Raw genomic sequence first — 21743 nt, 5'->3', positions numbered from 1 at the left:
CTAGATTTCCTCTGAAGATGGGACATTTTTCAATCTTCTTAAGTCTTGATGTCACTAGAATGGGAAGAGGAGGTTGTTGAAAATGAAATTCAAGTGCTTGGTGGGGAGAGGTTTGATATCGACAAATATTCTAAGTCCCCAACCCCACCAACTCCCCAACCCCTTTACTGACTGCTGGCTTTGCTTCCTGTAGAAAGCACAGAAAATCTGAGGAGTTGAGAGAAGGAAAAGGAGAGTCACCAGGTAGGAGGCAGTGGACAATCAGACATTGAGAGCCTGCTACTGGTAGATCCTAATCTAACAGCTTGAAAAATCTGACCTCAGGAATTCCAAAATAAGCTGATAATATAAAATCACAAATATGGAAAGGTATAAAAGCAAGAGCTCATTAAGAATGAAGCAGCACTGGGTGAGAGTGAGCAAGTGGCATGGCTAAATAGTATGAGAATAAATAGTATGAGAACCTGCTTGATAACAGAGTGAAATGTGATGATAGAAAGAGAAGGGACCACTCTTAGCCTAAAATATTCCCCAACCTAGATTTCAACCAGCTAACAATATATACTCCTTCTTCATGCCTTCAGCTTCAACACAACTACCTCAAAACTACCCCCAATAAAACCCATGTCTGCTTTACAAGTTATATGTTCTCCTTCTTCTCCAAAGCACTTCAAACATATGCAATCACTTAATTACATGCACTCCCTAATTTAAAAGTTGTTGTTCCCACTAGACTATCAGTTCCACAAGGACAATAATGTGTTTATTTGCCACAGTATTCTCAGCATCTGGTAAAGTGACTGGCACCAAGTAGGCTCTGACTAAATGGCTGTTTCCTGACTGGTGCATTATGGCAAACACGGGATGGTCAAGAGGAGGGTGGCAATGGTCTCAGAAAAATTTAAGTTTCTGATGAAACTATGGGTTACGTGAAGTAAATTTAAGAGGATACACTTTGGTAATAGGAAATAAGTTTATTAATAGCACTTTGACATGAGTGAAAGGCAGAAGCTGAACAAAAGGCTTAAGGAGAGATTTACAACCACAATTCTAATGTGAAGTTTGGAAAGGATTTCTACAATAAGGACATGGTAGCTTAGCTATAAGATACTTGCAAATACTTCCCAGAAGTTTGCAAGGGTAGAAGGAACAGGGCAAGGAGTCAGTGGTGACTTTGAAGCTGCATTAGGAAAACCGATAGGTCTCTGGTATTCTGTGGAGAAGAGAATATGGGAGAAAGGAGAAAGAGAAGAGATTTTACTGGGTTCTGCATAGTTACAACGGAGTTTGAGGTAAATTACATGAAACAGAAAAGTTGGCTGAGACTCCAAAGGAATTCTGATAAAGTAATTTTATTTATCATACTGTATTCGATGCTGTATTTTAAAGTTTACTAATATATATTTGATTAATTTAAAACAGCTATTTTTCCAAAGCAGTACTATATTAGAAATACATGGCAACACATTTGCAATATTTTTTAAATTTCTCTAAAAGTAACAGTACTGTTTTAAAAAATCTGGAGTCATTTCAGTTTGTAAAGAAGGAATCACTAATATCAACACTGGTTAAAGAGTAAAAACATTTACTCTTTTAAAATTATGAAAATCATATGTGGTTTATATATGTTAAATCTATATTTCTAATTACCACCAAATTCCACAGTACTGCTTGGTTTCATAAATTAGATATTCTTGAAATTAGACTTATTTCATTAAATCCCCATCATATATTTATATCATCATGACTCAGTGTTTTCAAAAAGTTCAGCAGTTTTCTAGGGGGCAGGTTTAGTGAAATTAGAATTCAATTGGACACGTGCCTCATTGGAAAACATATTTTAAAAATTCTAATCTCTAATAACTTGTTTTAAGGCTTGGAGGACTAGCATGGAAAAAAAGAGAAACATATTAACTAACCAGCTGTTTTATGCAAAGCTAAGAGTAGTGGCTTCACTCAAATCAACTTGTCTCAGTCAAATCCCTTCTCTTCTCCTACTCCCAAGCTTTAACCACATCCGGACTTAAAATGAGGCAAACCTTCCTTCTCCTATGGCTGTCAAGGTTCTCTCTTCACCCTGTGAGAAAGCACATCAATCCCAGTGAGAGCAAGGCATCTGGAAACCACAGCATGGTGGCAACAGGGAATATCTTTCAATCTAAGGCAAGAGTAAAGTATTTCTCTTCTCCACTAAACTGATAATAAATTTAGTTGGTAATAATGTAAATTATAATAACAATAAAGATTACAGTTATTATGTAAAAAAATACTTCTCTGAACAAGACTTACAGAAGGGGGGAGGGAATACTGAATGTTTACTCTTCTGTATAGCCTCAGCTGATCTGTACACTAAGCATCTACCTCCCCATCTCATAGCAAAATTAGTAACTGATGATGGTTGACATTTTCAGTAATGCAACAAACAGGACTTGTACACCATCTGATAGATTGCAATGAAGAAAACACATAATTATTGTGATATTCCTAGCAAAAATTCCTGAATCATAACCTGAATCTAATTGCAAAACATGTTACACAAACTCAAATTGAGTGATATTTTACAAAATAATTAGCTTGTAATTTTCAAAAATGTCTAGATATTGAAGGTCAAGGAAACACTGAGGAACCATTCAAGATGGAGGGAGATTAAAGAGATATCACAAGTAAATGTAACATATGATTCTAGACTGGATCTTTTTGCTGTAAAGGACATCACTGGGACAAAACATAACTGTAGGAGATGCCCTTGCTTTTAGGAAATGCACACTCAGTACTGGGAAGTAATGAGACATCATATTGTCAATTTACTCTCAAAAGATTCCAAAAAAACAAAAAGCACTTCATACTGTTTTTGTGACCTTTAAGTTTGAAAGTATTTTGAAATAAAAAATAAATGAGAGGAATAGTTAGGATGATAAGAATACATGGATATGATATACAGATAGGTATAGGGATAAATATATTGATAGATATATCTCACACGTTCCTTTATCCCACCAACTAAAATGGAACTAATCCTTTACCCCTTTCACCTTCTCCTCCTAGGTACTCTTTGTGTCAAGGAAGAAAAAGTATTACCAATTGCCCTGCTTCCTCTTCCTCCCTCTCTCCCAACATCATGTCATTCAGCTAGCTGGCTCTTTTGTTTCCTGGCCTCCACGTTCAGCTTTCTAAAGCCACTGACTCTACTCAAGTTTAGGCTACCATGATTTCTGTGATTTCCATCAGTGGCCACACAATCAATCTGCCCTCCTCTACTTGTTCTCTTTCCTTCAATCCATTCTTCTACTCTTTATTAACACAGACCTGGCCTTTGCCCATCCCACAATTATTTTATGGCCCTTATTGTGCTTAGGATAAATGTCAAATTCCTTTACATGGCTTATAAGTCCAGGACGATCTGTACCCTGACTAACTCATCCCTTTTCATCCCTTCTGCTCCAACTCTACCCTCCAATCATAAAACAACTTTCAGTTCCTCAAATCTGCTTCCTTTCAGGTGTGCTATTCTCTGTCTCGAACATTCTTCCCCATTCCATCTCACCTCTTCCCACTGAACATACAATCAATATTCAAGAAATATTCAATTTAATGGGTAAATGAATGATTGACATCTTAAAAGTCTTATTGCATTTTCCCCAAATCATTGTTCAGAAAGTTTTCATTCTATCACAACTTTTTACCATATCCCGATTCACTTCTTATATCAAATTATATGCCTACTTGATTTATGGGTGTCTTTTTCTCTTTACCTGCTAAAATCTGAAGGACTGATAACAGATTCTTCAGACACTTGGAAATGACCATACAGGAAAAGTTCTCCACAAACACTGCACATGCCATGAAAACTCCAACACAGTTCAGACAATTAGGGAACCTTTCTAAGAAGGAGGGGCATAAACTAATGTAAAACATTTTCAGATTATATGGTAATACGTAACTGTGTTGCTCATGTTTATTTTCTGATAATAGCACTTTTCCTCAAAAGATTTTAAGTAGGCTGGGCGCGGTGGCTCACACCTGTAATCCCAGCACTTTGGGAGGCCAACGCAGGCAGATCACGAGGTCTGGAGATTAAGATCATCCTGGCTAAAGCAGTGAAACCCCGTCTCTACTAAAAATAAGAGAAAATTAGCTGGGCGTGGTGGCAAGTGCCTGTAGTCCCAGCTACTTGGGAGGCTGAGGCAGGAGAATGGCGTGAACCCGGGAGGTGGAGCTTGCAGTGAGCTGAGATCGTGCCATTGCACTCCAGCCTGGGCGACAGAGCAAGACTCCGTCTCAAAAAAAAAAAAAAAAGATTTTAAGTAGAAAATGTTAAGCCAAAGAAATCACAATTTCCTTGAAAATTTCATGAAAGGGGACAAACTCCTTATAATAAGCTCTTTCCAATAACTTTATTAAATAGAAATTATTTTGCTGATTTAACAGGTGAAGAAAATAACAAAAGAGAGTTTAAAAAGTTCCCAGCATCACAAAACTCCTAAATAGCAGAGCTATATTTAAACTAAAGTCTGTCTAGAGTCAAGATCCACACTTCTAATACAATTATAAAAGGAAACAATTCACTCAAAATTTTCTTCATAAGCAATATCCACCTTCAGAATGGCATACTATCAGTTTGCCATAGACAAACTGGATCCATTTATCATCTTTAATTTCTTCATTAATTTTTAAATTTCTTCTTCACCTTTAATTTCACCTCCTTTTGGTGAAGCTACTGAATTAGAGTAGACAGCATACCGTGTCAATTTTTGGTCTTATTTTGCTTAACCAGAAGTACAGTATACTGATCATTTTATAACATTGTACAAAGCAAACTGAATTACCGCGTGTAACAGGGTGCCTGTGAAAACAGGTTTTTGTTGTTAGTTTTTAAGTATTCTGCTGGTGTAATTGTTTCTGGCTTTGGTGCTGTGTTTCTATTTTCTTTTAAGGACTTGGAACCAGTTTTACATCTCTCTAATGAAAGCACATCAGTTTACCTCTATAATTCCCAATAGTTAGTTTTTAAGCTACAAATCTCGGTAGTTAAGAACTGGAAGCAGCCTTTGAGATTATTTTGGCTACTGCCCTTCATCCTTGTTTCCAAACCTATTTTATAAGTGAAATCTGAATACAGTGTCCTGATTGTACATTCTGATTCTTACTTCCCAGCCTCGTAGCTCAACAAACACCCAAAGACACAACCCCTGCAGCATCTGAATTTCTCTTTTTTTGAAGAAAAATAAATAACTTCTACAAAAGATAGGATTCTCAAGTTGTCATATTCCAATTCTACAGTCATGAGAGATAATTAATTCCTTTGATTTTGATAAGAGAAAAAAACGTATTTTAATAACCAACAGCCCTGGCTTACAGATTATTTTGAGCAAGTTACAACTATCTGTAATTGATCTGACCTAGTTTCATTTTACAAAATTAGACAAGATGGGTGCAACCAGCCTGTCTCTTACAAGGATTAAATGAGACCCTAGATAGTCTCTTGCTAAAAATCAGCAAATCCACCATCTCAAAAGAGGACAGTTAATCTCTAGATCAGACTTTGCCAGTGAGTATGCAGGTCCACATAACAGATTATACACTAGGTTGGGCGCGGTGGCTCACACCTGTAATCCCAGTGCTTTGGGAGGCTGAGGGAGGCAGATTACCTGAGGTCAGGAGTTCAAGACCAGCCTAGCCAACATGGCGAAACCCTGTCTCTACAAAAAATACAAAAAAATTAGCTGGGTGTGGTGGTGCGCGTCTGTAGTCCCAGTTACTTGGGAGGCTGAGGCTGGAGAATCGCTCAGGAGGCAGAGGTTGCAGTGAGTCAAGATCACGCCACTGCACTCCAGCCTGGGGGACAGAAAGAGACTCCGTCTCAAAAAAACAAAAGAGAAAATTATACACAAGACATTCTGCTACTGTTGCGGCTTGCAGACACAGAAGGTCAATAACATGGATTAACTAGGATTAAAGTATTATTTTCTGATTACATTTGTGGCTCAAGTTTCTAGGTACTTAAAACTATCCTTAAGATTAAACCAAAAAAACTACAATTTAAAATGAATAAAAAAGAAAAAACAAATTTTAAAAATTGAAAGTAAACTGAGAAAAAAATTATTTTTATTATCTATGCAATAGCATATAGACACACGACTTAGACACATTTTCTTATCTCTGAGGAAAAAGATGAGATAAGACAACCCCTGACACAAATACTGGTATCTCACATGCACACATATATGAAGGTATTCAGATGAATAAATGCTATGAGAAGGAAGAGAATCACTAGAGTGATCCAAAAGAACAGAAAAGCATATGAGAACACTTCAGAAAAAAATCCGAGAGGAAAGCTGAAAGATTTTTATTTTTTCCCTTATTTATCCTAAAGTTTATTTTCCATTAGTATTTTAAAAATTATTCCCAAGCTATTGTATTCTTTAAAAAAAAAAAAGAGAAGCGAAATAGAGAACAGATAATAAAAAGAGAAGTTTTTAAAAATGAGAGAATGGAAAAAGCGTAAAGTAGTATAAAGGGTAAATAATGTGGTTTTCATAACTACTTTTCCTAATGTAATGACAGATTATTTTCACATTCTACAACTTCACTAGTTTTATGTTTAACTTTGTGACTTGCTGCTGCATTCAAAAAACAAGGCTAGAGAAAATAGTTGAGAATTGATAAAAATGAGTACTTCAATGCATTAAAAGAACAGATCAGAATTCTACATTTCTATTTTTTAATATTTTTCAAGGTTACCATTTTTCTATTTCTTTATTCTATATATTAATTTCTCCCTCTCTGAAATTATAAATTAAATGTTCACAGACTGGAAAGTATTATGGGGGAAAAACTGTTAACATTAATAAAAGCTTTGTAAAAAGGATGAATACAAAATTAATATAGAAGATACAGTAGCTTTCATATAACTTAAGTTACAATGGGAAGAAAATATCTCATTCCCAGTAGTCACAAAACATAAAATATTCAGAAATAAAATTTTTAAATTTTAAGAATAAACCTATAAAACTTTACTGAAATGCATTTCATAAAAAATAATTAAACAAATGGATTTCTGGATACGCTTATAAACATACAAATATGTCATTTTTCCCCCACATTAATGTAAAGAAAATGCCAGCAATGCAATTTCATAAGATCTCCAGTGATTTTTCCAGAATGCAGCAGTATATTTTAAATTTCTACTAGAAAAAAAAAGAAAGAAAAGAAAGAATAACCAGATGATTTTTGGAAAAGAATAAGGTGAGGAGGGGAAGCTGTGCCCTATATACCATTAAATTGTTTTTAGTATAAATTAATTAAAACAACAATGAACTGGAAAGAAGGCAGATCGAGGACACAGAAAACTCAGCTTCTAGGATTCTAAGATATAAAAGAATTTAGTTCATCCAGTTCATGTCAACAAAATGTTATTAAATGTTTATGTGTCAGGTACTGTGCCAGCAGGAAAGTAAACAGGTGTAAGCTTTCTAGAGGGCAATTTGGCAATATGTATCAGGAACTTTTGAAGAATGTATAAGCTTTTAGCTGGTAAATCCACTTCTAGGATTTATTCTAAGGAATGGTCAGAAATTTCTTCAAGTATTTACACAAAGATGTTTATCATAGGGTTATTTCTAATAGTGAAAACCTGGCAGAAATGATGGGTAATTAATAAGTTAATTACGGTATATCCCTACAATGGAATATTACATAGCAATTAACATTATGTTTTAAAACATGTTAATGCATAAACACAAGAGAATATCATATAACAATGAGAATAACAAACTACAAGTGCATGGAACAATATGGATGAATCTCACAAACATCATAATCTTTAGTGAAAGAAGTGAAATACAGAAAATGTACATACTATATGATTCTATTTACATACATTTCATATATGTAAAACAAATTATGCTGTTAGAAGTCAGGATTGCTTTGGAAGTTGGATGAAGTGACTGAAAGGAGTGGGTTGGGAGGAGATTCTAGGATTCTGCAATTTCTTTTCTTTGATTTGGACACTAATGACATTTTGTGAAAAGTTATCAAACTTATCATTTGTGCATGTTTCTGCATGTATGCTATTCATCAATAAAAAGTTTTTAAAAATTAATGACTTAGAAAAAGAAAGTCCCTAATATTAAGGTAGGAAAAAAATCAAGCTATAAAATATATGTGCAAAAATACAGTTCCAGTGTTGTAAATAAAAGAATAGCATAGGAAAATTGCTAGAAGGAAAGGAGGTCGCTGGGAGCACAGTCTGTGGGGGTGGTTGGGAGGGATAGAGGAGTCAGTAGGAAATGGAGAAATACCCCTATGGTCTCTCATAGGAATCATTTATGAGGAGAGTTTAGTTTGAAGAAGAGAGATGGGGGTGGTAGAGAATGTGTGTAGTAAATGGCAATGGTTGTAAGACAGGAATACTGGAACCTGTTTAAATTCTGAAAGCAAAGAGTCAACAGAGAGGGAAACATACAGGAAATACACAGAAAAAGAACAATAATGCCCCTTGGCAGGCCAGTTTAAGTGTATAAAAAAACAAGCAAACTCAGAAAAGGGGCTGGCAAGTTTCAACTACTGTATGTACACAAAGCAGTTCTTGTTTGTAGAGCTTGGCAAATTAATATATTAAAAAACTTGGGCTGGGCACAGTGGCTTATGTCTGTTATCCTGACACTTTGGGAGGCAAAGGCTGGCAGATCACTTGAGTTCAAGAGTTTGAGACCAGCCTGGGCAACATAGTGAAATCCCGTCTCTACAAAAAATACAAAAATTAGCCAGGTGTGGTGGTGTGCACCTGTAGTCTCACCTATTCTGGAGGCTGAGGTGGGAGGATCACTTGAGCACAGGAGGTGGAGGTTGCAGTGAGCTGAGATTGTGCCACTGCACTCCAGCCTGGACAGCAGAGTGAGACCTTGTCTCAAAAATAAATAAATAAATAAATAAAGTAAAGGAAATGAAGGAAAAGAAAATTAAGAGGAAAAAAATGGGGCTGGGCATGGCAGCTCATGCCTGCAATTTCAGTACTTTGGGAAACCAAAGTGGGAGGATGGTCTTAGTACCTTGGGAAACCAAAGTGGGAGGATCACTTAAAGCCAGGAGTTCGAGACCAGGCTGGGGAACATAGTGAGACTCCATCTGTAGAAATTTTTTTTGTTGTTGTTAATTAGCTGGATGTGGTGATGCACACCTGTAGTCCCAGCTACTTGGAAGGGCTGAAAAGGGAGGATTTCTTGAGCCCAGAAGTTCGAGGCTGCAGTGAGCTATGATTGTAGTACTGTACTTTAGCCTAGGTGACAGAGCTAGACCGTCTCTTTAAAAAAAAGATTTTTCTTCCTGTTTATATCAATTTTTACATTTTCATGAGGCCTTCACATCATCCTATTATCTGGATTAGGTTAATTCTTTAAAAATTTGAGCCAGAGGATAACCTATCTCTCACTTCAAAATACTTCAGAGGAAAATAAAGACCAGGGCAAATGAAGCCTAGGTGAAGTATAGAAGGCAAAGTATAGAAATAGCAGTTCTGGTGGCAAGTAGTATTTCCACCATATGATAGTTGTGTGACCTTAGGCAAATTATTTAACCTCACTGTGCCCAAGTTTCTCTATCTGAAAAAATGATGAAGATACTAATAGATTGGTAAGAGGTTTGCATTAGATCATCCATATAAAATGCTTAGCCTAACATGTGACACAGGAAACCCTTATTAAGTATACATTGCTATTATCATTTATTCTTATTTTTATTTAGAAGTGGAGTTTCCAAGATGTCTTCAAACCTAGAAACACCAAAACAAAACAAAGAACACAATAGGTAACAAAGCAGCAGCCCCAATTCACAATAAATAATCTCAACAAAGAATATGCTCTCAACTTTTTATTTTGAAAAACATTAGGCTGAGTGTGGTGGCTCACACCTAAAATCCTAGCACTTTGGGAGGCCAAGGTAGGAGGATCACTTGAGAACAGGAGTTTGAAACTACCTTGGGCAACACAGCAAGACCTTATCTCTACAAAAATAAAAAAATTTAAAAAATAGCCAGTTGTGGTGGCACGCGCCTGTAGCCCTAGCTACTCAGGAGGCTAAGACAGGATGATCATTTGTGCTCAGAAGGTCGAAGCTGCATTGAGCTGTGATTGCACCCCTGCACTCCAGCATAGGTGACAAGACCTGCCTTTTAACAAAAGAAAAGAGGCTGGGCGCAGTGGCTCACGCCTATAATCCCAGCACTCTGGGAGGCCGAGGCGGGCGGATCACAAGGTCAGGATATAGAGACCATCCTGAAACCCCATCTCTACTAAAAATACAAAAAATTAGCCGGGCCTGGTGGCAGGTGCCTGTAGTCCCAGCTACTCAGGAGGCTGAGGCAGGGGAATGGCATGAACCCAGGAGGCAGAGCTGGCAGTGAGCCGAGATAGTACCACTGCACTCCAGCCGGTGTGACAGAGCGAGACTCCGTTTCAAAAAAATAAACAAAAGAAAGAAAGAAAAAAAAAAGAAAAACTTTAAATCTACAGAAAATTTGAAAGAATACTACAATGAACACTATAGACTGTTCACCTTTACCTATATTTATCAGTTGTTAAATTTTGCCATATTTATGCTCTCTCTCTCTCTCACACACACACACACACACAACCAGTTTTGGAGAGGCCAAGATGATGGCTGGTTGACTCACTGTGTAGAAGAGCATACTCCACCTGTTTGTCATATGTACAAAAAGCCTTTTTCAGAGAATCTAATATTGCATAAGACATACAATGTCATAATATTAAAGTTGCAATAATTGTGATGATTAATAGAGAGTAACACTGATAGTGAATAAGAAGATTTTTTTTTGCAAGGCCCACCTTGGGAAAGATAAAGAGTCTCAGAGTTTTACGTTCAGGTCTTTTAATAAGGAGAGAGCAAAGCCTTTCATTAGCAGGCAAGGAAGCCTAACACAGCTAGATCAGGGTTAGAGTTAGATATGTCACTGAATGAAGTTACTGGTAAAGGATTTCCAGAAATAGCCCTGTGTACATGGGTATTTCCACCTTAACTATATCGAACAGGAGCATTTAAATAAAGGTTCCCCACTCCCTTATATAAATTTTAAACATCCAGATTATCACGAGTATCTGGAAGTGGATCAGAAAATCAAAAGTATGCTAAATATTTTGTCTCAAAGAATTACATATGTGAACCTTTACAGATATTAGAGTGAACAACATAAATTTTTTTCTAGGTTAAAAAGCCAAATACTGGCGATTTTATATATTTATATATATTTGCTCATGTATGAAATGACATAAATATAAGAATATTAGGCCAGGCGCGGTGGTTCATGCCTGTAACCCCAGCACTTTGGGTGGCCTAGGCAAGCGGATCATGAGGTCAGGAGCTCGAGACCATCCTGGCTAACACGGTGAAACCCTGTTTCTACTAAAAATACAAAAAAAAAAAAAAAAAATTAGCTGGGCGTGGTGGCGGGTGCCTGTAGTCCCAGCTACTCCGGAGGCTGAGGCAGGAGAATGGCGTGAACCTGGGAGGCAGAGCTTGCAGTGAGCCGAGATCGCGCCACTGCACTCCAACCTAGGTAACAGAGCAAGATTCTGTCTCAAAAAAAAAAAAAAAAAGAATATTAACTGTAGTTTTTTGTTTTCTTGAGACGAGTCTTGCCATGTCTCCCAGGCTGGAGTGCGGTGGCTCAATCTCAGTTCACTGCAACCTCCACCTCCCCGGTTCAAGCGATTCTCCCATCTCATCCTCCCAAGTAGCTGGGATTACAGGCGCCCGCCACCACGCCCAGCTAATTTTTTGTATTTTTAGTAGAGATAGGGTTTCACCATGTTGGCCAGGCTGGTCTTGAACTCCCGACCTCATGATTTGCCCGCCTCAGCCACCCAAACTGCTGGGATTACAGGCATGAGCTGCGTCACCCAGCCTGTAGTATTGCTTTTATAAGTGGAAGTCTGGAAATGATCTAAACGGCTAAACAGGAGATTAGTAAATAAAGTATGGTGCAGCCATATAATATAATACTAATTGTCAAAAGAAAAAATTAAAAAGCTGCATACCACCTTGAAAATTTCTTAAGATATAATGTTATGTGAAAAAAGTATGGTGTAAAACTAGTTGGTATAGTAAGCTACCTTTTGCATAAAAGCAGGGAGGAGGGTAAAAAGATACATCTGCATTTGCTTGTATAGACATAAAGAAACTCTGAAAGAATACATAAGAGATTAAAAGTAGTCGTTTACTTTTGGAGGAGGATGAACTGTGTGGATCAAAGACAGATGTTAGAGGAAGACTTTTCAGTGTATTCCTTTTCATGTATTTTTTAGCCATTTATATGTATGATCTAGTCAAAAACAATTTAAGATTTTGAACATTTGGATAGAGTGATCAGAAGCTGGAGAATGATTCTTCCTGTGCCTTCTGTCTACAACAATACAATGTTAAATTGTAATAATCTCTATGAAATTTAGTTTCAAGTATTTGCAGAATAACCATTATTACAGATTTAATTATAAACATTAGTTTGTTTTTTGGCATGCTGTCTTTGTTTCACATTAGAGGACACAATATCTAAAAGGCCTTTTCAAAAGAATTTTTTGTGATACAGATTCTTTAGTCATATAATTGCAGAAACAACACTGAAAATTCCTGTGTGCCCTTCACCTAGTTTTCCCCATGGTTACTATCCCTAAACCCTGGCTACCATTGATCTGTTCTCTATCTGTATAAACCTGTCATTTAGAGAATACCATATAAGTGGATTTATAAAGTATGTAATATTTTGAGATTAGCATTTAACAATTACTTTTTGCACTCTCAATCCCCATATTTCATTTTCATATTTTTATTTCTTATTTAGAGATGGGGTCTTGTCATGTTGCCCAAGCTGCTTTCGAATTCCTGGGCTCAACTGATCCTTCTGCCTCCACCTCTCAAGTAGCTGGAACTACAGGTGCATGCCACTGTGCCTGGTTCCATATGTCTTGTTTTGTTTTGTTTTTTAAGTCAGGTTTATTGAGGGATAATTTACATACTATAAAACTCACCCTTTTCAGTGTGTAGTTCTATGATTTTTTAAAAATAGTTTTGGTATAATTAGTGTATAACAAATTACACATTTTCAAGTGTCAAATTTGATGAGTTTACATATATTTGTGAAGGCATCATCACAACCTACATAATGATCCATCAGCCCTGAAAAGTTTCCTTATACTACTTTGTAATCCATTTTTCCAACACTATACACTCATTCCCAGGCAACCACTTTGCTTTCCATTACTATAGGTTCGCATTTTCTAGATTTTTATCTAAATGGAATCACATAGTATATTTTTTCATTTCTCCTGAGTAAATACCTAGAAGTAGAATGGCTGCATCATATAGTAGGTGTATGTTTACCTCCTTTACAAACAGCCAAACTGCCAAAATGACTGTACCATTTTATATTCCCCCCAGTTCCAATTTCTCCATATCCTCACCAACATATGTGCAGTTCCAATTTCTCCATATCCTCACCAACATTTGGTATGGTCAGCCTTTGTAATTTTAGCCTTTCTAGTGGGTATAGTAGTGTATTAGTCCATTCTCATGCTGCTATGAAGAAATACTTGACACTGGGTAATTTATAGAGGTTTAATTGCCTCACAGTTCTGCATGGCTGGGGAGGGCTTGAAACGTACAATCATGGCAGAAGGCACCTCTTCAAAGGGTGGCAGGAAAGAGAATGAAAGACAGCAGGGAAAATGCCACTTATAAAACCATCAGATCTCATGAGAACTCACTATCATGAGAACTGCATGGGGAAAACTACCCCCATGATTCATTTACCTCCCACTGGGTCCCTGCCACGACACATGTGATTATGGGGATTACAATTCAAGATGAGATCTGGGTAGAGACACAGCTAAACCATGTCAAGTAGTATCTCATTGCAGTATTAATTTACATTTCCCCAGTAACTACTGATGCTGAGCATCTTTTCATGTGCTTATTTGAACAGACAGAAGCCATACTGAAACGGATCAAAAGAAAGCATACATGGTGAAGAAGGCATGAGCTCAAATCATGCCTTGGAAAATTTTGGCAGTGGAAATGGAAGAAACACATATGATAGTGAACTTAAAGAGGGTTTCTTGGCTATGGGGAAGGACCAGTAGAGGAGATTAAAAGAACAAGAGAAAGACATGAAATAATTGACGAAGAAAGGTTAGAGAAGAGATGGGATGAGAATGTGATAAGGATACAGGTTACCTTTGCAAGGAAGAGACAGAAGGTGAGATGGAAATTAGGTGAAGAAATACATTTTGAGATGGTGGCCAGGGAAACTCAAGGGCCTTGCTCAACCTTCCTCGCAAAATTGGGGGGGAGCTTATCTATTGAGACTAAAATAGAAGGAACTGGGTCTGGGGCTTGAGAAGGATGACAGGAGTTGAAACTGGTGTTATGAGAAAGTGGTGGGTTGGGAATCAAACAGAGATAAGTAATGGGATTATCAAACTGCTTTAAGAGCACTCACAAAGAATCTATGTCTGTAAAATTTAATATTCCCTTTCCTTGGTTGTATTCCCTTTCCTTGGTTGTCAAGAGTTCCCAGAAAAAGGACATAAATGGGTCAAACAGTTCCATAACTACACTTTACTACCTCACAACACTTTTACATTCTCAAGCTCTCTCTCTCTTTCTTTTTTGAGACTTACAACCTGTTTGGTATGTAGAAGAGGTTCCACTCTATACATGAAGAAACAGAAGGTGAGAGAATGGCTTTCCCACAATGCTAGGCTAGCTGGAACTTGAATCCAGATTTTTTTGTTCTGATTCTAGTAATTAGCATGTCCCATAATTCCCTTGCTGCATCCTGCTGCTATCTACCTTCATTGCTCTTCATTATTGTTCTGACCTTAAAAACTGCCTCAGTTTCTTAATTGTTATTCTACCTTTCTAATCCACCCCACACTCTGCTCCATTCCTTCCTAAACAACTTTGCTCATGTTCTACAGAAGCAGAAGTCTGTCGAGAAGTCAGAGTAGCATCAAAGCCTGAGGGGCTGCTCAGAGAAAGGGCAAGAAGAGTTTGGTGTACCTGAGGACTCAGTTTGCAAACAGAAAAAGCACCAACTATCAAGCTGCAGCCATGGTTTGCCATTTAGAATGAATGGCCTGATTCTCAGTGTTTTCTTAGGGTCTGTGGTGAGGAAAGACAAAATAAATCAGTAGAGAGCAGCCATCAGTGAGCCAGAGAGAAACAGCAGCCAGGGTTCTTCTCTAAAACAACCAATCTAATATAGACTCGTCCTCCTTATAATACCTCCCAGGGCAGGGCTGCAAATCTAGAAATGGTAAGAGCATTTGGGCTATAATCCTCACTCACCTCCTCCCTTCAACCAGCCTTCCAAATTCCCCTAACTGAGACAAAGCCTAAGAGTATGCTCCAGAAAATCAGTACACAATAATGTTTTAAAGCAAACCTGAAACTGGCACCTTTACTTTGCTTAGGATGAAAATTTTGGTTTCTAATGTGTTGGGCAATCTGTATAAAAAGTTATAAAGGTTAAGTGTCTAGTACAAATAAATCTTGGGTATTTGTGAACACAATGGGTTTTTGTTTGGTTTTGTTATTGTGGTTTTTTTTTTTTTTTTTTTAGAAATTAAGCTCCCTCTGACCTTGAAACAGTTATTTTGCTACTGTAGACTGTGATGCAAATGAAGGCATTTCTATTCTTATTTCAAAGTCTGCTGCATAAAATAAGTGTATGCTTTTCAAAGTCAATTGACAGCCTAATGTTGCACATTTAGCTACATCAACACTTCACCAGCTTATTTCATTATTATTTGACTAACTCATTTTAAAATTTATCAAGAAAAGTATAATTTTCTCCTCTCACGGTTTCTGGTCTTAAAAAACTAATACCAACAGTTTGAAAGTTCCCCTAATGTTGCAACTTGTGTATAAAGCAGGTATAAAAAGCAGCCTCACAACTTTATTATAAAAGTAGATCACTTTTTTAAATGCATTAAGGTTAACATAAATACAACTGTGCAATTCTTTATTTTAAGCTTTGTTTTGAAGGCAGAACTCTCACAAACTAAATCATCTTTAAAATCTGTACTTTTTAGTTTGCACTTGTTACAAAAACAAGCAATTATTCTATAGCAGAGCATCTCATGTTTCCTAGAGCTAAATGATATCGTGAAGTAGCAAAAATCTTATGGACCAGAATGATAGCAATATTTCTCCTTTGAACCATTAAAGAAAAAAAATGAATAAATTTAAGGTGAAACCCCTCTTTAAAAAAAAATAAAAAGACTTCTTGTGTTATATCTAATCCACTTTCACACAGTTTTTCTTAATTACACTACAGCTGTCTGGTAAGGCACAACTGACCACTTCCATCATGAAAACAAACTGTACCCTACCATCTAAAGTTCTCGATTAAAAAGCAAATGTTTTTGTGAGCCCAGAGAAAACGGGTGCAGCTGCTCCATTTCACGAGGCAGGCACCTCTACTCCATTCAGCTGTGAAGAATGGCAATGACTGTAAATTGTTCTTCCTGATCGGTTCCACAATAAAAACAAACCACACTACTTTCAATTTTTCAAAGCCAATTTTTTTAAGCCTCCAGTACACTGGAAACAAGAGTTGTGTTCTTCTGATTCATGGCCTTTGATTTCTACATAAACATCCCTGTATGCATGTAAAAACAGGTCCCTGCAGGATACTCACAGACCGTATATATTAACTTACCAGATGTACCAGAAGATAGAAATGCCATCAGCCTACCTTTCAAAGCAAGATACTATTTAACAGCTTAAACTGCCTGTGACTAAAGAATGACTGCAAAGAACATACCGTATGTGGAGAGGCATTAGGTAGTTCATGAGAAAACTTCAGCATATTCACAAAAAGTACAACAAATGGTTTTTAACTTGTGTTTTAAGGCTCTCCATTAAAATCCATAGTAAGGAATTAAGGTCAAGAAACACATCTGCATTTTGGAACTAAAACACTAACATCTAGCTATTATTGGAAATCTAATAATAGCTAAAATGATTGACACAAGTTTGTTGAGAAACTTCTAAATATTCCCAGTTAATTTACAATGCTCAAACAGTAATTACAATTTAATCTTTAGGTCTCCAAAGTATTTTTTTTAAATCAAACACACACTTGCCAATTTCAAAATGTTAGAGCATGCTTCTACCATATTTATATAAATCATATATATATATATATATATATATATACACACACACACACACACACTTACAAGCATGGAGCACTATACTAATATCTAATGCACATTTTTAAACATACACAAAAATAGTTAAGGATAGGATAAAATTGTTTATAAATAGAAGTTTTAAGACTTTGCACACCTCCTATGGGTAATCTTGCACAGCTCCTGAGGCACCAGCCCCTCCACTCTCACAACCACCCATGGAGACCCTAAGTGGGCCACAGCTAATGTGAGGCCAAACCACGCCCTTAGTGGCTTTGGATGAATTATTTGATTGCTATAATTTCTACCCCTGCCCTCAAGAAGATTGTTTATGGAAACATAAGAATATAATCTAGTTTAGATCAGCTTTTAATTCTGACTCATGACTGCAGGGTTGCAATGGAACTCAAATGTGAGAAAACATTATGGAGATTTAAAATACAAGAAAATGTTCAGATCTGTGAACCCCCAACTTCAGTGGCAAAACTGCTAGCAGCCAATGATTATTATCTCACACCTGACAGCCATCAAAATCACCTAACAGCATAGAGGTTTATACTGAAAATAACCTCCTGTGGCTGCTGCAGTGATGGCACCCTCCAACCATCAGCTTTTCCATATAGCTCCAATATATTGATATTTTACGTTTCCAAACTGTCTCATTTACAACCTCATTCCTTCCAAAAACCCTAGTTATATGTGATTTCAGGCAAAGGAAGTTCTCAGCAAATGATGAGATTTTATTTTAATTGAGTCCTGTCAATAATGCAATGTAATAGATATTTATTGGGTATATACAACTTAGTCTGATTTTGCTAGAAGCTGTCAATACAATTATCCTTGTCCTCAAAGAGTTCCAAGAAAAAAAAAAAAAAACTAAAAACCTCCATCTAACAAAAATTTACCTAGTATTTGCCTTCTTTCTTTCTGTCATTTGTTCTCAGGCTCCTTTACAGGGAGGGTCCTCTTCCTCCACCTGTGTTACTCTCTAGGGTTACTCTCATCTCACTCCATCTCTAGGGGATCTTATCCAAGACTAACTCAAGATACACCAAGACATCTTTCATTACCAAAGCCATTTCTAAATAACAAATATTTTTCTTAAGTTATACATCATACGCCCCATACTTTCAACTGCTTGCCTGATTTCTCCAACTGGATGTCCAAGAGCAGTTCACCTGAACACTTCCAGAAATGAACTCATGATCGTCTCCATATAAACTGCTCCTCATTCTGTATTTACTCTCTCAATTCACAGGAATCATCATTCCTTCAACTCTCATAATCACTGAATGTCAAATTCTAATCAATCCTCCCTCCTAGATGCCTCTCAAACTTGTCTCCTCTCCATCACCATCACCTTAATTCAACACCCTCCTAACTGGTCTTTTCTCTCTAACTTCTGCCTTCCTTGACTCACCCCTCAACATCACAGCCGGAGTAATGTTCCTACATACTCAGACCACCTACCTCTCTTGCTTTAATAAGGGGAAGCAGGCAGTATCTTGAGAAGGGTGGTGTTTTTAGGCCAAGGGGGATTGAGAAATGTTTATAAGCTGGGAGGAAAGGGACTGTGGTGAGAAAGGAATGAGAGTCAATGATAAACAGAGCAAGATCCCAGAGCATTAGGCAAGCTAGGCAGGCTCCAGAGCCCTGGAGAGAGGGGATGGCTTGATAGACACACTTTCCTCTGGGGGAGAAAGTAAGACTGTAAGGATGAATGTGATGAAGGTAAGTTTGAATGTGTAGGGGAGGCAAGCTGAGGGAGTATGTGACAGATATTATCTATTTCCTTAGAAACATGAAAAGGGAGGTAGACTATTACTTTAAAATGAGGGCATAAGTACGGCTGAGTGCCTGAAAAAAGCAGTTCCAGTTTGGAACAGTCACTACTAATAATGAAGAAAGCAGCTGATTAGAAATAAGTTTGAAAAAATAAAAAACAGGGAAAGAAAAGTCATCCTGAGCACTGAGCTGAGGCTGGAAATCATAAATCTGTACTAGAGACAATCAGCACAGTAAAAGGAAAGTTGGTTGCAAAGGTGGTGAGCAGGAGAAGCGGGAAGAGTGTGATTATGGTGCTGATGGGCTATAAATCACCAACAGCTCTCAACGCCTACTTTTATCCATTTAGCTCAGTTTCCTCAAGGCCAGTGCAATTTAGTCCCTGTTCCTCTCCTGGAATGTGTGTTCCAACCATAATGAACATACTGTACCATTTCCAGAACATGCCACACTGTCAGGACTCTGTCATAGGACATGCTGCTTCCTCTACATAAATGCACTTCTCCCTTATCCCCTCTCCTTTCCTCTGTCTTCCTTCACTGCAAAAAGAAACATTACAAAATAAATCTGACTGGCCTGGGTGAGCAGCCCACCAAACCACTAAGCTGGGTGCACAGCAAGTACTCAACAAGCATTTCACTGGGGAAGGAATCACATGATATGTAGCAAAAACCCATCCTGTCACTGAGGGAGGCTCTCTCAGGCACATGAAGAAAAGGGAATAATGGGTATCATCAAGTATCCCCTCCACCCTATCATGTTTAATAAACTTGTATATCATTCCTCAGGTCCTTGTTTCCCTAATTCAATCTAAATTCAAAATATAATCCTCTAAAGTTCTCCAAAACTTAAAAAAAATGAACATTACAGAGCAATTATTTTTGAGATTTTTATGGAAGTTAAAGCTACTTAGTCTCCCTAATTGACAGGAGCAGATTGATTAAGTTTTCACTGAGAGTTCCTATCTCTACAACTATTTCCCTTACCATGTTACCCTAAAAGACAAATGAGTATCTGGAGCTCAGCTTGACTGGTATGCCGAAATGTGCAAATTGCAGCCAAACAAAAGCTAAATTTCTGGACAGATGAATGAAAAGGGACATCTGGTCTTGGTGTTTCTGCTCCTCTTTTCTTGATTCAGAGTTCAGAAATTCACAATGCACTGGTCCTTTTAGTCACTACTCATTCTAGTCCCCTCCTTTTAATCATCTCCATCCAATACCACAGAGATCTAAAGGTATTAATTAGTTGCTCACTCATTAATTCAGTAAACAGTTACTGACTTAACTAATATGTTATAGTCACTGGAAAACATACAAAGATGAATAACTTAAGAAGTTTACTGGCTGGGGAAGAAGAAAAAGTACAAAATTATTACATATAATATAGTAAAGTGCTATAATATACTATGCATTCATTTATTTATTCAACGAATACGAAATACCTAATATAGACCAGGCACTACTTTCAGTGCTGAGGATTCAGCAGTGAAAGAAGTAGGAGGAAAAAAAAGTAACACTTGTCCTCAAGGAGTTTAACTGATAAACAAATGAGCAAATAAAATGAAGCAGGACACTGAAGGCAGCAATTCCTCCAGAGCAGGAGAAGTTTTCAGGCCTCCTCAGAGAAGCTGATAGCAGTTTAATCTTGGAGGATGAGCAGAAATGCACAGGCAGAAGAGGAAAGTGATCCAGGAACATGGTCCCAGGAAGCAAAGAGTCTAGACATGTAAGAGAACAGTGTGTGGAGTTTAGAATGGCAGAAAAACTTGCTCCAGTAAGAAGTCCGAAGGGGGATAAATAAGCCCAAATATCCTTCTGTTAGACTGCAGTTAAGAAATGAGGAAATCCCTCTCAAAACACAAGTTTGGCAAAATTATCCTTGTTCTCTTTTTACGAGAAAATGAAGGCTGCTTTTCTGTTTCCATTTTTTTCCCACAGGTACAGAAAAATAAAATTTTTAGGCAATGAGTTTGACTAAATTTTCATTTTAAATTTGATAAATCTGCCAGGGTATTGGGCATACAAAAACAAATAATAATATTAATTAATTAAAAAGTAAGCAAACACAAGAACCAAAACAAATAAATTTCCAGGTTACTATGGGCTGGACATTTTAAAAAGAAGCCTTTCTAAGATAGGAAAGTCATGAACAAGAAAATAAAGTCATAATAGAAAAACCAGTATGTTCACGTTCACGTTCAGAGTATGACGTGTGCTACACAAATTAATATTTACATATCTGAAAGATAGCTGATTCCTAGAAGGAAGAAGCAAGAAAGCATATACAGTATTTAAGGATGGGAGGCAGTAGAAAACAGAGTGAAGAGCCAGCTTGCTTGCGATCTCATCTTAGCCTTGCCTCTCACTAGATTTGTAATCTTGGGCAAGTTGCTTAGTCTCAGTTTTTTTATATGTAATAGAGTTATAATAATGGTATCTACCTTAAAGAATTATTTTGAGGCTTAAACAAGGTTCTTTAAACCAGTACCTGGCCCCTAACTGTTACTGTTGTGAGGTGGTCATGGTTATTGTTGCTATTATGATCCAGAGCTGGCACTTTACTATAGAATCCATATTAAACTATTGATGATCTTCTGAAAAAATGTTTATCCTTTTATCAAACTGTGTAAAAATGCTGCTTTCCAGCTACTACTACTCTGGAATTGAAACCTAAAATAAACATGCTTAGCAATGCAGATTGTTTAATCCTACTTTTGTTTAAGAATGTAATTTATTGAAATGCTCACTA

The 21743-nt window shown here is 37.1% G+C and overlaps 1 protein-coding gene across 4 annotated transcripts in view; it reads right to left on the bottom strand.

The window, feature by feature from the left end:
* UMAD1 (UBAP1-MVB12-associated (UMA) domain containing 1) overlaps window positions 1–21743 on the bottom strand; it is a 244907-nt gene that overhangs the window by 90706 nt on the left and 132458 nt on the right. For 2 of the 4 annotated variants that reach the window (XM_030932062.1, XM_030932061.1), the window contains one exon: window positions 1–54. The exons of the other annotated variants lie outside the window; for them this stretch is intronic. In XM_030932062.1, coding sequence (XP_030787922.1) covers window positions 1–54 — 54 coding nt within the window. The remainder of the gene's footprint in view (window positions 55–21743) is intronic. 4 annotated transcript variants of the gene reach the window in all.

The sequence above is a fragment of the Rhinopithecus roxellana genome, chromosome 6 (assembly GCF_007565055.1).
Source record: "Rhinopithecus roxellana isolate Shanxi Qingling chromosome 6, ASM756505v1, whole genome shotgun sequence".
NCBI lineage: Eukaryota > Metazoa > Chordata > Mammalia > Primates > Cercopithecidae > Rhinopithecus > Rhinopithecus roxellana.
The sequence above is the reverse complement of the archived record's forward strand: the minus strand, read 5'-3'. Positions and strand labels throughout refer to the sequence as shown.